The 15663-nt window shown below is 47.4% G+C and overlaps 1 protein-coding gene across 13 annotated transcripts in view; it reads right to left on the bottom strand.

Annotated features, from left to right (window-relative positions):
• Positions 1–15663, bottom strand: part of Atxn7l1 (ataxin 7 like 1) — a 227567-nt gene that overhangs the window by 21635 nt on the left and 190269 nt on the right. For all 13 annotated transcript variants that reach the window (XM_036205546.1, XM_036205553.1, XM_036205554.1 and 10 more), the window contains 3 exons: positions 10024–10298; positions 7238–7320; positions 6104–6354 (listed from right to left, as the gene is read on the bottom strand). In XM_036205546.1, the coding sequence (XP_036061439.1) occupies positions 6104–6354; positions 7238–7320; positions 10024–10298 (609 nt within the window). The remainder of the gene's footprint in view (positions 1–6103; positions 6355–7237; positions 7321–10023; positions 10299–15663) is intronic.

The following is a 15663-nucleotide window of genomic DNA, read 5'->3' as shown; positions in this document are numbered from 1 at the left end:
ACATTAGAGACACCCCTGAAAACTTTCAGTGCCCCAGGCTTTGGAGTTATGAGCTTGTCAGGACAAAGAAACCGGAGTCAGGATGTCAGTCCTCCTGGCAGAGACTCCCTGTGCTAGCAGTCGATGGGAAAGCAACTTCAAAAATCTGCAGGGAAATGATTTCCAATCTAGTTGTATACTCACAGAGATCATCAATTCAGCATTAATGTAGAATGAAAATGTGCTTGCTGGGCAAGGACTCTAAAACTGATCTCCCATGAACCTCTTCCTGGGCAGCTACAGAAGGAGCTGCCGCATCAAAGTGGGGATGTGAGGCAGAGAAGAGAAGGCAGCAAGAGCTGGAAACAAGCCCTGGGGAAATGCACCCCATGGGGGCAGCTGCTGGTTTTTCTTCTAAGCCTTCTGGCACTATTTGATTTTTGAACTATGAACCTACATAACTTTGATAAAATAGAAGTTTAATTAAAGAAAAGAGGGTTGAAACACCCAATAGTAAGTCCTAGTTACCAGATACCAGAGGGAAGGAGGTGGACAGCAGAAATTCCTAAGGAGAGCTGAACAAGACCCAGAACTGGCTGACCTGGCTCTGAACACAGAAATGAGGTGTCTGTGGGCATGCATACACACATAGGAGTGTTGACAAGACTTCTCTTGGTATGTCTGTCTGCAGCCTCCTGGGAGGAGGGGTGGGATATGATTAGGACCTTCCAGCTGAGAGCAGGACTCCAGATGGAAGCAGCTGTGTCTCAGAAGAAACAAGGCTTGGACAAGGAGTGGTGGGCACAGGGGTCACCACGTCCAGTGACTGGAGTGTCAACAGGTTCAAGATCGATTATTTGCTGTTCCCTCTTGGCCCTCAACACCACATCACCTGCCCCTTTTCACCTGCCAGTCTGGCTGAAAGACACACTCTGTGATGACAGCTTACTGTCGTGTGGCACTCAGGGAACTGTGCATGAAACCTCATTCTGCTTCTCCACAGAAGCATGGCATCCATTGATCTGAGTATGCAGGGTGTGAGAGTGATCTTAACCAAGTCATTCTAAGTGTGTGGAGTATCACATGCATTCTTATCCTGGCCACACATAGCAAAAGCATGATCTAGAGGACTCAAGTGACAAAGATAATAATAAAGAGACTGTCTAAGCCAGGTAAGTAGTTCACACTTTTTTTTTTTTTTTTTTTTTTTTTTAAGATAGGGTCTCTCTACATACTCATGGCTACTTACCCACTATGTAGACCAAGCTGGCCTTGAACTCAGAGATCCACCTGCCTCTACTGCTTGAGTGCTAAGATGAAAGGCATATGTCACCATGCCTCACCAAGAATGACAATTCTGAGGCCTAACTATATAGTAAATTTGAGGCTAAGTTGGCCTATATAGCAAGATCCTGTATTCTCACCCCAAGACAAAACCAAATGGAGCTGGAGAGATGGCTAAGCAATTACCAGCATTTGTTCTTTCAGAGGAGCTGAGTTTAATTCCCAGGACTCATGCTGGACAGATCACAACTCTCTCTCTCTCTCTCTCTCTCTCTCTCTCTCTCTCTCTCTCTCACACACACACACACACACACACACACACACACACACACACACACACACATACACACTAAATACATACATACATACGCAAATACAAATCTTTAAAAAACCCACAAATAAATAAAAACAAAGAAAATAAGGTCATTTGCATCTGTCTGTTGGCTTCAGGTCTCTAGAAGGCTCTCCCAATGTACTCCTGACATATCCCTGTCCTTACTCAGCAGTCCACAAACGTCTAACTGTCTCCACATCACCCCTGGCAGTGTAAGGCCCATTAAGATTGGCCAGTTTATACTTTAGTCTGGATGTGTGCAATATATCCAGGGCAATACCTACACTGCATTGGCACTGGTCTCCACAGCCTGTCTCCCCTTCTTCCTGGAGGCCCATCACAACCCAGCTCTGCTTTCCAATAGAGTTTAGATGCATTTGGCTGGGCTACAACCCATATCCTTGGGCTCTCTCAGGGCAAGAAATGTGTTCCCTTTGAGCAGAGGACAAAGAAATGAAGTCAATGACTTGTGAGTTATAATTTGGATAATGGCTTTCCCCCAAAGGCTCATATCCTGCAAGCCTGTCTCCCAAGGTGGTGGTGTCGAAAGGGTAGAACCTTCCAGTTGTAGTACAAGGGAGATAACTAGGTTGCAAAGGCACCAACCTTCATATACAAGACGGAGCCTGACCTCTCTCTGGTCTCATTTCTTTGCTCATGTTCCTGCTGTAGACAGCACTTTCTCTTCTGCTGCTCCATCACATATAATGCAGCCAGAGGTTTGCTAGAAGAGGCTGGTGCCATGCTGCTTGGACTCCTAAATGCCACAACTGTGAGCCAGAAAACCTCTTTTCTTGATACGTTGCCCAGAGTCAGATTTTTTTTTTTTTTTTTTAAACAGCAACACAAAATGGCCACAGCTGGGGAAAATTTGCTTATGGACGCCACATATGTGACTGGTGGTGCTCTTAGGGGCTGGAAGGGGCATCAGATGCCCTGGAATCAGAGTCACTGGTTGTATGCTGCCAGGTGGGTGCTGAAAACGGAATCCTGGTCCTGTGCAAGAGCATTAAGTGCCATCGGGTATGGTGGCACTAGCCTTTCATCCCCATACTCAGGAGACAGTGGCAGGCAGATATCTATGAGTTCAAGGCCAGCATGGTCAACAGAGTAAGTTCCAGGACAGTCAAACTACATAGAGAATACATAGTACCCTGTCTAAAAAAAAAAAGAGCTGTAAGCGCTGTTAGCCACCAAGCCATCTCTCTGTCCACATTACTAAATTTTTTGCCAGCTCCATTAGCTGGGCAAGCTTAGGCTGGAGGGAATCAGAGCCATGGCTAGACCTGTCCAGGAAGAGTCCTGCTTCCTGTTGTAACTGTCTAATCCGAGCTGTAAGTCACAATGTAGCCCAGACTGGTGTCAAGTTTGCCCTTCTGATTATGGAGACTACAGGCATGAGCCATCAAGCCCAACTCATGATTTTCGAACTCTAGACCCAAGGTTCTTTGTTAGCAATCCTTGACAAGAATGGGTTTCAGTTAAGGTCATCAAAAAGATGAATAGTCAGTCAGATGCATTACCATTCTGTTAAGAGAATTCATGACTAGAAAGGTTTATAAGAATTTCATTCAAGCTGGGCAGTGGTTATGTTCACCTTTAATCCCAGCACCTGGGAGGCAGAGGCACGAGGAACTCTGAGTTCAAGGCCAGCCTGGTCTACAAAGTGAGTTCCAGGATATACAGGGCTACACAGAGAAATCCTGTCGGAAAAAAAAAAAATTCCATTCATGTGTGATATCTAAGTCTTGACTTGTTAGTACTGTTGGAATATTTATTACATATATCATTACTAGGAGTAAATGTGTGTTCTTGGAAGTTTTGTGTGATTTTGATGTTAAATTCTGATCATGCCTTTTCAACCTGACTGCACAGAATTTCATTTAACCTCGGGATTTTGTTGCCATTCATTTACTTTGGAAGGGTCCAGCACTGTGCTAAAGAATGATTCCCTTACTAATATTTGTCATGATGCTTCGTTTCTTTTGTTTATAAGACATTCATTTCAAAATGAAGCTTATCCAGGCCTCCTGCTTCCCAAAGAAAACACCTAGTGTTTCCTATAAGTGGACATTCTCCTAAAACTCACCGCACAAAGGACAGAACTGAGAAGACCATCAGGCTTCCCTGCCTGCGCTACTTCTCTGTTAACTCAGACAACCACTGATAAAGCAGAGCCTCTGTGAGCTCAAAATTGTTGAAGAAATGTTTAATGATAGAATCATCTAAGTCAGACTTCACAGGACATGAATGTGATCAGCACTTAGAAGGCAGAGGCAAGATGATAAGGAACTCATGGTCAGCCTTATCTCTGTAGAGATTTTGAGGTCAGCCTGGGCTGCATGAGACCCTTTCTCATGCCTCAAAATGAGCTATCAAACTGGTTTTGCTTGGGGAATATGGGAGATTCCACCACGATCCCTCTGGGGGATAACGGCTCTGATACATGTGGTTTTAGGTAGAGGCCAGTCTGCCAGGATCAGGTATTGTGGAAGGAGGAGTTGTAATGGGGAAAAAATGTTCAGTAGCTACAAGGGATTTGAAAGTAGCTCTACATAGTCTGCCTTTACCAATGATTTCACTTTGTCAGTCTCAGCCACTCATGGTCAAATGAGGTCTGAAAATACTAAACAGAAAATTGTATGCAAACAGTTCATAAGTTCCTAGCACATGTAGTTCTGAGTAATGGGGAAACCTTGGGTGGTCCTATTCTGTCCCCTCCAGGATGTAAGTCATCCATTGTTAATGTATCCATGCTTTATACGCTGCCCCCATTAGTTAGTTAGTAGCCATTTTCAGACCAACTGCAACAGTATGGCTGTATATGAATTCAACTAACTCTTGCTTTATTTAATCATGGTCTCAAAGTGCAAGATTAGTAATGCTGATGATTTTATTACAATATATTTTTGTAATTGTTTTATTTTATTTTTAGTTACTGTGTCCAATTTATAAATTAAATTTTATCATGGGCATACATGTATAGGAAAAAACATAGAATATACAGGGTTTGGTTTCATCTGCAGTCTCAAGCATCTACATGGATCTTGGAGAATGGGGAGCTACTGCTTATACAGTTGAAGCCCAGGATTTTGGCTTAACTCTAAAACAAGCGTAACACCTTTGACCAATTCTTGGCATCATAGTGAGAAATAATTATAAACGGTCTTGCAAAGAAGGGGGTTGCAGCACTGTCAATGTCTACAGTGATGGAGTGGAGAAGTGGTGGTAGGTCATTTAGGAGCTCCCGAATGCCTGGGGCTGGACTTGGCCATACCTCAGAGTGAGGCTAGGTCCACTTTCCTTCAGACTGCACCAGGTAGAAAATCAGAAACAACTGCCACCAAACAGGTGTTCACTGTTTTGTTGTCATTGTTTGGCTTTGAAACTGGGTTCTCTGTGCAGCCCTGACTGTCCTGGAACTCACCCTGTAGACCAGGCTGCCCTTGAACTCACAGAGATCAGCCTGCCTTTGCCTCCTGCATACTGGGACTAAAGGTGCACGCCACCACCTTTGACCTGGCCCAAATAGATTTTTGCTTTAAAAGCCAACTCCCAGCTCTTTTCTAACGATGTTCTCTCAAAGCTTACTTGTTGGTTGAACAATGACCCTTTGAGACATATTCATGCATTAAATAAAACAAAAAACAAAACAAAACAACAAAAACAACCAGGTAATACCACTATTTGTACTTCTTGCTGAATAGAATAGTATTACTTCTTTTTTATACCAAGACTGAACATTTGAGTCTTCTCTTGTTTTCTGAACTCTACATTTTTGGAAAGCAGGGTCCGGTTGCATTTCCCCCTCTCCCCTTGCCTGACACACTTTGCTTCTGGAGAGAGTCCTCTGTAAACACTGTTGAATGCATGTAGTTAGTTTTGGTCCAGTTACCTGCCAATCAAAACAAGCATTCACAGATCTTAAACTGCTTTTAATTCAAATGGTTTGTAATTCTGTTTCCTGTTCTTTCCTTTTCATTCAGTGCAACCAAATAAAACCTGAAGCAGGTGGCTCACCCCCAACACCTCAGACATCCTTCATCCTGACCACGGGGGAGTTGGGAAAATAAGTCATAAGCAACTGTGGCAAGTGGGCAAGAGTGGTCCCGGGAACTTGTAGGTTGTGTTCTAACGACTTCTATACCCTGGCTTCCCTCTTCTGCCCCAGGAGTCTTCAAACAACATAAAAACCCAGGCAGACAGGAAGCTGCTGGGTGGTTGAAGTGCCAGTCTCCCAGCGTTTATTTCCAGCTCACTCCTGCTCTGTAAAAACACACACTGTCTGATGAAAGGTCTGCTAGGAAAGCTGATGGCAAGAAAATCTGTTGAGTGCTGTGTGGCAGGCAGCCCCTTAGGCACAAGATCTTATTTAAACTTCACAGAGCCTTGGGAGGTTGGACTAAAAGGTCTCATTAAAGCAGGTCTGGCCACACACACGGCCCCCAGCACGGGAGAGTGCCTTGACTGGGGGCTGGGGCTGCTTCGACGCCCATGCCAACTTACCTGGGAAGCACAGCGTTGGGAGGCCTGGATTTTGGTGGAGATGGTACTTTCGGCTCTGCTACCGCGCTCCCGGAGGATCCTTGCGGAGCTTCAGGCACCGGTCCGGGCGGGTTTGGAAGTACTTCCCTAGCGGAAGTCAGGAGGTGCTCTTTCACTTCTTTCTCCCGCGACTTGGCTTTGTGTTCCGCCAACAGGAGGTCAAATTGCTTTTTTCGGCCTGGGACTGCTCTGCGATGGCTCAGCGAGTGTGTCTATGGAGAAGAGAGATGAGAAGCACAGCCTCTTTGATCAGCACCTACACCTGCTTCCCCACGGCCTGCATTTCCGAAATTGCAACCATAGGCAATTAAAGGTGCTTGAAAAAGTCAACTTCAAGGCAACAGCTCCTGTTCTGTGGCTGGGAAGAGGTAGAGACCGCTCGAACGCAACCATGCCCTACACTCCAGGTGTTAAGAAGCTAAGGCTTCCTCCAGACAAATGGCATGAGATGACAGCTTCTGCGCAGAACCCAGGACAACCTCAGATGAAAGACACCCGCGAGGGCAAGCTAGAGTCAATCCAGGTGCGGGTGGGAGGCTCCAGTCGGCCCAGGCAAACAGGGCCACAGCCTGGATCCCAAGAGGCACTAGAAGGACAGGAGGAGATCTGGGGCTTGAGGCTACCCAGTGGCGGAAGCCTGGGGTCCGCCTGTCCCCTGGCCACCCCAGGGGCTAGATCAGGGCGCAGCATCGCATCCTCCCCTCCGGGGCTGCCTTTCTGGGCGCTGCCGCCGCCGCCGCCGTTCCTGCATACATTAAAACGTAGCAGGCTTTAGAACCGCCTGTGAGTGCCTATAAATACAATTTACTGTCTGGCCTTCCAAGTAACACGGGAAGCCTAGGGTGGTTTTTTTTTTTTTTTTTCTTTTCTTTCTTTCTTTTCTTTTTCTTTTTTTCCTTCTTCCCCTTAAAAAGCCAGCCAGCTTGAGGCAGGCACTATGCTACCGTGGACAGAGAAGAAAGCATTTCCCTTACAAAGAACAGCTGGAGGTCATGTCGAGGTTCCACACCCTGCCGTGTGCAGAGTGTGGCATGCAAACATTTCGACAAAGGCCCCAGCAAGAGCAGGAAGTATTTTTTATGGAAGGAGAAATACCTTGCAGGTGAGGGATCTTGTGCAAGGTTTCTGTGTCTCGGGATCCAACACTCCACAGTGTTTATTTGGGTCAAATTCTCTCTCTGGTTTGAGAAACAAACAAAAAATATAAGAAAAAAGGAGACTAAATAGGATTTGGCATTAAGACTACATTTTTAAAAAATGCACATTTGCACCAACAAGTGAGACATTGTCAGGCAATCTGTTTTGTCCCCCCCACCCCCCCAACCAGCTGCTAAAATGCTTCAAGAACCACTCAGGGGAAATGGTGCTCCACTATGAACCCAGACGTTCTGAGTCCAGTGAGGGACAGCACAGGGACCAGGGTGGGAGCCGGTGGCAGACGGGAGGACCGTGCCGTTTGCAAATGCTTTACTTAAAATAGTCCCTCAGGTCCTTGGCACTTTGGGCTCACTGGCTGAAGAGCAGAGAGAAACATAAAGATGGGCCCTTCCTTCCCTCATCTGGAGAATCCATGGTGCCTTCTTCCTCCGCCTTCACGGCTTATCCATTTAATAGGAGCTTGTTCACTGAGATGTTAATATGGCCTCTCACATGCTCCACAGAGCCCTTGGTGAAGGCCTTACACACAGCCCCATAGATCAGCACAGTCATTTCCCTGAACCAGGAATGTTCTGGCAGGGCCACAGACAGGGCAGGAAAAAGTGTGGCAGTGTGCCTCTGTGGCGCCGAACTTGAAGGCACAAGGAAAGCAGGTCTGCTGCCAATCTCACGGCTTGGCTTGCTCTGCCTTTAGCCCTGGCCCAGAAGCTGCACACAGGAGAGGACACACTGGCCTGAGGGATGAAGGATGGCTGTGGGGAGGAAGTGCTTTTCCCCCACATCCCCCTTTCTGTATGGACTGTTGATGGCTTCCATGGAAGTTACTGCTAACTGTTATTTTGATGCCTCTTGCGATCCTTCATCTCTTTGGGGGTTACAAAAATGCTTACCACACCTGCAAAATGTGGGTATGTGTGGCATTCTTTCCAGGACCCTCCGGCTTTAGGAGAAAATCTGTGCAGTTTCTGGAAGGCCCCAGAGAACACCTGAGTCCTGCAGAGCAGGAATGCCACAGCTCTCTGGGTGTGAAGGGTGGTAAGCAGCAGATCTCTGGTAGAGAGGGGGTGATTAAGAAGGTGTCAGGTCTCTAGAAAAGTGAGGTGTCTGTGAGGGCCTTGATGGATGCAAACTGAAGAGAGTTCCTTAGCCAGAAACTGTCTGCATTTGCTGGCGTAAACTTGGAGCATAACAAATGAATGCTCTGTTTTCAGAGGTCTGGGGGTCAGGAAGGGGTGTGATGCTGTTCACAAACGGTTCTCCCCTCCCCATCCAGCCATCAAAATGCCTCCCTCCTTCTCTACACAGAGAGCTCTGTCCAGCAGTGAGTGAGCAGGAGCCAGGTGCCAGGCTCGCTCCTGCTGTGGAAGACTTTCACTTGGTCTGTCAGAATCAGGCCTGTGCCCAGACCCACACAGCACCTCATATTGGAACTGAACAAAGTTTTGGCTAAGGATAGGAGTTGGCTGTTGAATGTTTGTGAGAGGTAGAAACCAGCAAAGGACCCATTGAGACACGACAACCCACTAAACAAAATGCCCTCCACTTCAGATAGGGGCACAGGCTGGAAGATGCCAAGGCAGTGTTATTGCAGCAATAAAGGACCCACAGCCTCTAGACACTGCACAGGCCAACACACGCACACACTGGGATGTGGCCACTCACCTCTGCACAGTTAACTGGCACATTCCATTTGGGAAGAGAGCTAGCAATGGGGGATGGGGGACACAGTCCATACTGTGAAGCCCTACAAAACTTTTCCTTTATCTTGATTATGAGCAAACAGAACATGCAGGGAGGTGTAGAGTTGCTTCTGAATGTTTGGGGGTAGGCCCAGGTACTTTTAAAACATAATTTTTAAAAACATATATAAGATAGAAAATTCAATTAAAAACTATTCACACGTTTTTGGGTGCTTCAAAACCAGATTTTTTTTTCTAATTTTAAAAAAGCTTGCACCAGAAGACACATCCTCCAGGGTGGTTTTCTCTGTATCTTGTTTCTCCTAGCTACCATTAGAGACAGCCCATGGTGAGTACAAAGCTATGAAGTGCATAGCTTCTTCCAGTCATTTGGAAAAGCAGAACATGCCAGATTTAGTTCTGTAACAGATCCAAAGCAAACTTCATCCTTTCACATGGCAATCACCACCTCTGAGTGGCTGAGTAGTGACCCGAGACCTCCCAACACCCCCACCTGCTGTGTTGGTCTCTGAGTTCCCAATGGGAATTCCAGCCTGACTATTGGGGAGAGGGCAGCTGCAGCCCCAACTGCAGAATCAACCCAGGAAGCCAGGAGGCCAAAGAGCAGAGGCAAAAGTTCCCTGTGCAGCGCCGTCTGGCTGGGCTGTCGTACCCACCATGTCATGGGCTATGAGATATCCCACAGACAGTGCAGCCTCGCAGCAGTGAAGCTTCAGGGGCAGTTGTGTCCATCTGGTGAGTCTGTACTGGGCGGGCCACTAGGCTGACGAGACCCTCAGGGTCTACGACTGTTGGCTGAGACAGAGCCTCCTGCTTCCTGGACTTCTAGGATAACTTCAGCCAAATTCGAAACCTGGCCAGGGACCTTATCTGCACTGGGGACTGAGAGCACCAGGCCTCCCTCCACGGCGCTTTAGGAGGCAGGTCCAGATGCCCCCCATGTCACCCTTAAAATGTCTAACTACACAAATGTAGCACTGGTCACAGGGGGCCCAGTTTTAGTCTCATCACAGTGACACGTACCTGAGAGTCTCCGGTAAGGCTTGTTGCTGGTTTTGGTGCCATTTTGGTGCTTCTTGTCTATGGTGGCTGACAGAGTCCCCTTGCCATTTAAGATCTTCTCTGGTGAAGGTGGTACTGACTTGGACATCAAGGTGGACTTAACTAGAGGTGGGTTGGAGATGGCAGCGGAGGAGGAAGCAGCTGCGGTGGTGGTTGTGGAGGTCATTTTGACATTGGCACCATCTGCCTTCACTAGGTTAGGAATTTTCTCTAAACTGACTACAGGAACTGGAACGCTGAAAAACACAGGAACACACATGCCTTCTTTGATACATCTGGTCCACCGGAGGAGCTACACCCGATTATCGCTATCAGAACACTTCCTTTTATCACTTATTTATACTGCTCCTGTAAGCAAGCAGCGTGATTCCCGTTTTGATGGGAGGGAGATTTGTGTGGTGGAAAGGACCGACAGGGCGCAAGGCTGGCACAGTGCCCGGGATGGATAAGAGCAGACTGATTACCTCCCAGGCCGACTGTCCCCACGGATCCTCTGATTCCCTCACGTCTCAGGCCCTACATGTGGTCCTCTCTGACACAGCACCTTGGGCAAAACAAGGCCACCACTGTGAAGCCCAGGAAAGACAGGCTCTCTGTGCCCTGCAGACATCCTGCCACCATGGAATCAGGTCCCCTCCCCATTCTCCTGCTTTTGAGAGTCTCCCATCCAGGCCCCATCCAGGCCTGACATCTGCTTAGCTCCCAAGTGCTGACAGGCTCACACCACACGGAGCATGGCGGCAGGCCAGTGTGGGGCATGCCATGCTGTCGGAGGCCTTCTGGATCACGCTCACATCCCGAGGATGGGCTCAAATTGAGTGAGCCGCCATGTACCATTATCCAATATTCCATTTTAGGCAGCTAGTTATGTAAATAAGCAATTCTCCAGACTGGCAGGTGAGAGAATGAATTTTAAGAAGGCAAGAGCACAAAGGTGTGTATTCACTCTTCAGAACCTGTCACCTTCACCCCACTCCCCTGCTAGTGCTCCAGTAAGGGATGTGCATTTAATTTCTGCTGCTCTTTAATGCGGGAGGACCCTGTGTCTGGGGGGCTGTGGGGGAATGCGTCTCAGGGTCTTGAAAGAGGAGATGAATAAGTTTTGCTTTGGTCTCTGAACCAGATTCCCTTTTCTCCTGGCAGGAGGGTAGACTGCTGACACTTTGGTTCCCCAATCATCTTTGAGCAGAGAGTGGAGCTGCTTAGCTGTTGGAATGCCAAATGATGAGGAGTATGGCTCCCACATGCCTGCAGACAATGTAGGGCATGAAAGAGAGGCTGTTTCTGGCAAGAAGGCTCCTATCTGTCCACATGGCTGGCTCTCACTTCTCTAAGGCATATTCACAGATCATTCCTTTGATCAAGTTGTTTATGAAATCATTTTAACAACTTGTCACCCTCTGCCACCATTCTGATTTTGAAACAGAACCACAGATGTTAGTTGTAGGTCTTTGCCAGTGGGCACACAGTGGTGGAACAGACTGGGGCTGGACATTTTAGACTTTCCTCTAAGGCCATGTGTCTTCCTGGCCTGCAGAAAGGTGGTTTGGGACTTCAAGCCTATGAGAAAGGAGATGGGAATAGTGATTTTAGTTTTGCATGATCCTCTTGATCAGTGTTGCAGTCATTGAAATGGAGCTGACTGGCCTGTTATTCTTATCTATTTAGTGTGGATTCTCTAAGCACTCACATGCTACTTGCTGAACAACAGCTCCAGAAACTCTTGGGTGGGAGACACTCCCTGGTGAAATCACCATTCACATCTGCAATGATTTGAATGCATCCCTCAACATTTGTGTGTTACAAACTTAAACCTCCAGATGCACATACTGATAGTGTTTGGAAGTGTGTGGGGGGAAGGCTTTGAGAAGTAACTAGAATTGGATGAAGTCATGTGGGCAGGGCTCTACAATGGGGCTAGTGACTTTATAGTAAAAGGAAGAGAGATCTGAGCTATCAGTCTTCCTGGTCCTCATCAGATGGTGCTCTTTGCCGTGCGGTGCCTCAGCAGATGACGGTGTCTTGGTTTGGGACCTCTTTCTCACTATGTGATATAAATTTCTTTTCCTTATAAATCACCTAGTTTGTGGTGTTTTATCATAAAAGCAGAAAACAGATGAAGAATACAAAAACACAAACTATGTGACAGTATGAAATGTAATTCTTCTCAACCCATTTCTTCATTCAATTTAAAAAAGCATAAGTTACAGGAATCAAGGGCCCTTTTTTCTCCCTTTGAGACATTGGCTCAAGTGGCCCAGGCTGGCCTTGAACTCCTGATTGTGCTCCCTGACTTCCCAAGTGCTGGGATTACAGATGTTTTACACCCACCTCTCCTGGCTAAGCAATGAGGTTCTTGAAGGAATGTCTTTACATTCTTGTACACGACAGTGACGGCCACAGGGCAGGAGAAAAACAAATGGCCATTCATACAACACGTGGGGGTTTGATAGTTAGCTTTACAAAGGAATGAAATTCCAACACATGACTGGACCTTGGGGACAGTATGCTGGGTAAAGCAAGCCAGTGACAAAGGACAAGCTGGTAACCCCACTTACATGAGGCGCCCACAATAGCTGCAGCCATATAGACAGAGCAGAACAGTGGCAGGGAGGGAGGGAGGGAGGGAGGGAGGGAGGGGCAGGTGCACCTGGTATAGAATTTCAGTTATGCAAGATGAAAAGAATGCTAGAAGTGAAGATGGTAACTTTTATGTTACACATTTACCATCGTTTCTAAAAGTACTAACTCACAAATCCATGTCACAAAATCCATGCAACTGAAATTATTGTTTAGCAAGTTTGTGTGTATGCATGTGTGTATATATATATATATATATACATTCTCTCTCTCTCTCTCTCTCTCTCTCTCTCTCTCTCTCTCTCTCGTGTGTGTGTGTGTGTGTGTGTGTGTGTGTGTGTGTGTGTGAGAGAGAGAGAGAGAGAGAGAGAGAGAGAGAGAGAGAGAGAGAATGTTACTTCACAAAAGGAAATGGGGACTTCAAGTTGCAGCTCTGATTCTTGTTGAAAAAGCAGGGTTGAGTACACAGAAGGCCTCCAGTTTCTGTGAAAAGTGTCCTTGACTTCATCAGAATGATGCCTGGGATGGAATAATCCAGAGCAATTGCCCTGCATCCCCATGCTCACAGTGCAGATTGTGTTTCTCCTCTAGAGTCAACAATGGTTGTTAAATGGATTCTGCAAGGCAGACACATGCATCCGGGTGCAATGGGCTGATGTGACGGTCAGCAGGGCAGCTAACTCCTGGCTGAAACTTCCTAACTATGTATGCACTTGAACCAAGCAACATATTGGCCTCCAATTTGGTCTTCTAATGTGGAATTTCCTCTACTGAACATTATTTTCAGCATCATCAATACTTCTACAACTTCAGCTGGACTTTGGTAGAGATGGAATCCACCAGAAATAGAAAGCAAAGAGATGGGCAGTCCTGTGGACTGAAGAATGGCAAATGTTGGTCAGGAGAACATGATGGAGAATTCTAAAGACCTTGTGAGTCAGAAAGGAGCTAGCCACCAAGCAGATATCCTGGATGTTAGGTGAGCAGGCCCCGGCGTCAGCAGAAGTAAGAGAAGGGATAAAATCTCTCCAGCGGGAATTCTAAGGGGATTTGCCAGTTAGAGGAAATGAGTACTTTGCACGTGGGAGCTGTCCCTGGTACTTTCTTCCTGAGTTGCAGTTCTCGCCACTAAAGGATGTACGCTCTTGGGTCACCTGCCTTTGGGCCGGGACTGAGAAGGGAAGGTGAGGAAAGGCAGGAAAGGAGGCAGTTCTATGACAGTGAGATGGTGAGAAAGATCAGAAATAGCCTAGAAGGAGAGAGAGAACAAGGACCTTGCCATCCTCACAGCACAAATTCTAGCCCGACTGGCCCAAGACCCTACAGCCATGAACAAAGGACAGAAATGAGCACAAGATGGCGCCACACAGTAACGGACAACGGACCCCAAGCACTGCCTTCTTTAGAGGAGGGATCTGGTTGGTGTTGAAAGCTCTCCTCCCACCCCCACCCCTGCATGCAGCCACCTGCACCTGCCTCTATCCCAAGGCTGGGTTAGTGCAGCCACAGCAAGCCACCAGCTCAGAACCTTCTACTGCTCTTCTCCCTTCTAATCCCTGCATCTCCTCTGCCAACACTTCCCCAGCTAGTGACATGTACAGCCCCAGGCAGGCAAGAGAGGGAGTGCCCCTTCAGGCGACAGTGAACCCTCAAGTAAGGTTTAATTCTTCCCTGCTTACCTGGAAAGAAGCCAAATATTCTGACCCTGCGTTCACAGGGTGGCCATCTCCCATCATCTCTGCATGCCACCACACCAAGCAAAACACTTCCATGTGTGGGGAGGAGCTGGCTAGGTGGGAGCACCCAGAACACTAACTAAGCAAGGAGTTTCTCTGCATGTGAAGGTGATAAACAAGCCTGGGAAGGAACCCCAAAGCCCCCCAAAGTCCTTCCCCCTTCCATCCTGAGGAATGACTTTACAGACTTCCTCCACTCTCGTCATTCATTGTGTTTATCAACTCACTACTGTCTTCCTCTAGAGATACTGTGTCTGAAAAGGAGAGAGACACCCCCACACAGCCTCTGCTGCTTTCACAATGAGTTTTGTGGGCTTGCCACAAACTCTTTCAGGGATCCCAGGGCTGCAGCTCACCTCGGCTGTGTCTAGTACCCCGAGAGCACACGTACGTCTGTGCCTCCCTCAGTCCTGGGAAGGCGTCCAGTGTGGGGATGGGCCCTCCCTCACCCCCTGGCACCACCGGAGGTGTCTACCTTCTGTTCTCTTGTGCTGCCTTGGCTCCCCATGTCTTCTTCCTGTGTGCTTGGCCTGTCTGAATTGATCTTTCTAGACCAAGGCAGGTCTTCTGGCTTTAAGAAAAATGGTTCTCTTGACATCAAGTAGATTCCCCTCCCTGCCCAGTGATGTCTGCAAAAGAGCAGAAGTGGAGAATCATGACGGCATCATTGTGAGAGTCACTACTGGGCTGCAAGGCCAACTGCCCCTGCCAGCCGTTCCTTTGTGGTGATCATGGCTTATTCTTCTGTCATCAACAGATATGCCTCAAAAGAATGAATGGTTCAGAAAGTCTTTAGGTTTGCAAAAATTGCCAGCCATTCTCCACTTAACAGAGAGGGGTAAAGATGGACTTGACAGGCAGGAGTATGAGGACGTACGGCATTTGTGCTGTGGGTTCTGTGTCTGATGTGAATTTGCGGTTGTCTGATTTCTTCCACCTCTTCATTCCACAAAGACCCATGTGCCTGTGTGAGTGCCCGGGCAGAATTTGAGAGCCTCTCATTCATTGGCAGACCCTTGGTAGGGCATCTCCCCCAGCCTCCTACCTTCCAAGTGGTAGCAGTATTCAATCATCCCAATAAAAAGAAACTTAGCTTCTTTTAACATACTCCTAGAGTAGGAATTCTATTTGGCACCTGCAGATGCCCTGAGGGGTTGGAAAAAGACTGCCACTGGGAAATTATTTCTAATTGGAATTCTTTAAGTTGAAGAAATACTTGGGACAGTCTGTTAGGTTTGGGAGTCAGGTGATCACACTAAGAATCAGTGTAAAGAACAGCCACAGA

This window comes from Onychomys torridus, chromosome 14 (assembly GCF_903995425.1).
Source record: "Onychomys torridus chromosome 14, mOncTor1.1, whole genome shotgun sequence".
In the NCBI taxonomy this organism is placed as follows: Eukaryota; Metazoa; Chordata; class Mammalia; order Rodentia; family Cricetidae; genus Onychomys; species Onychomys torridus.
The sequence above is the reverse complement of the archived record's forward strand: the minus strand, read 5'-3'. Positions and strand labels throughout refer to the sequence as shown.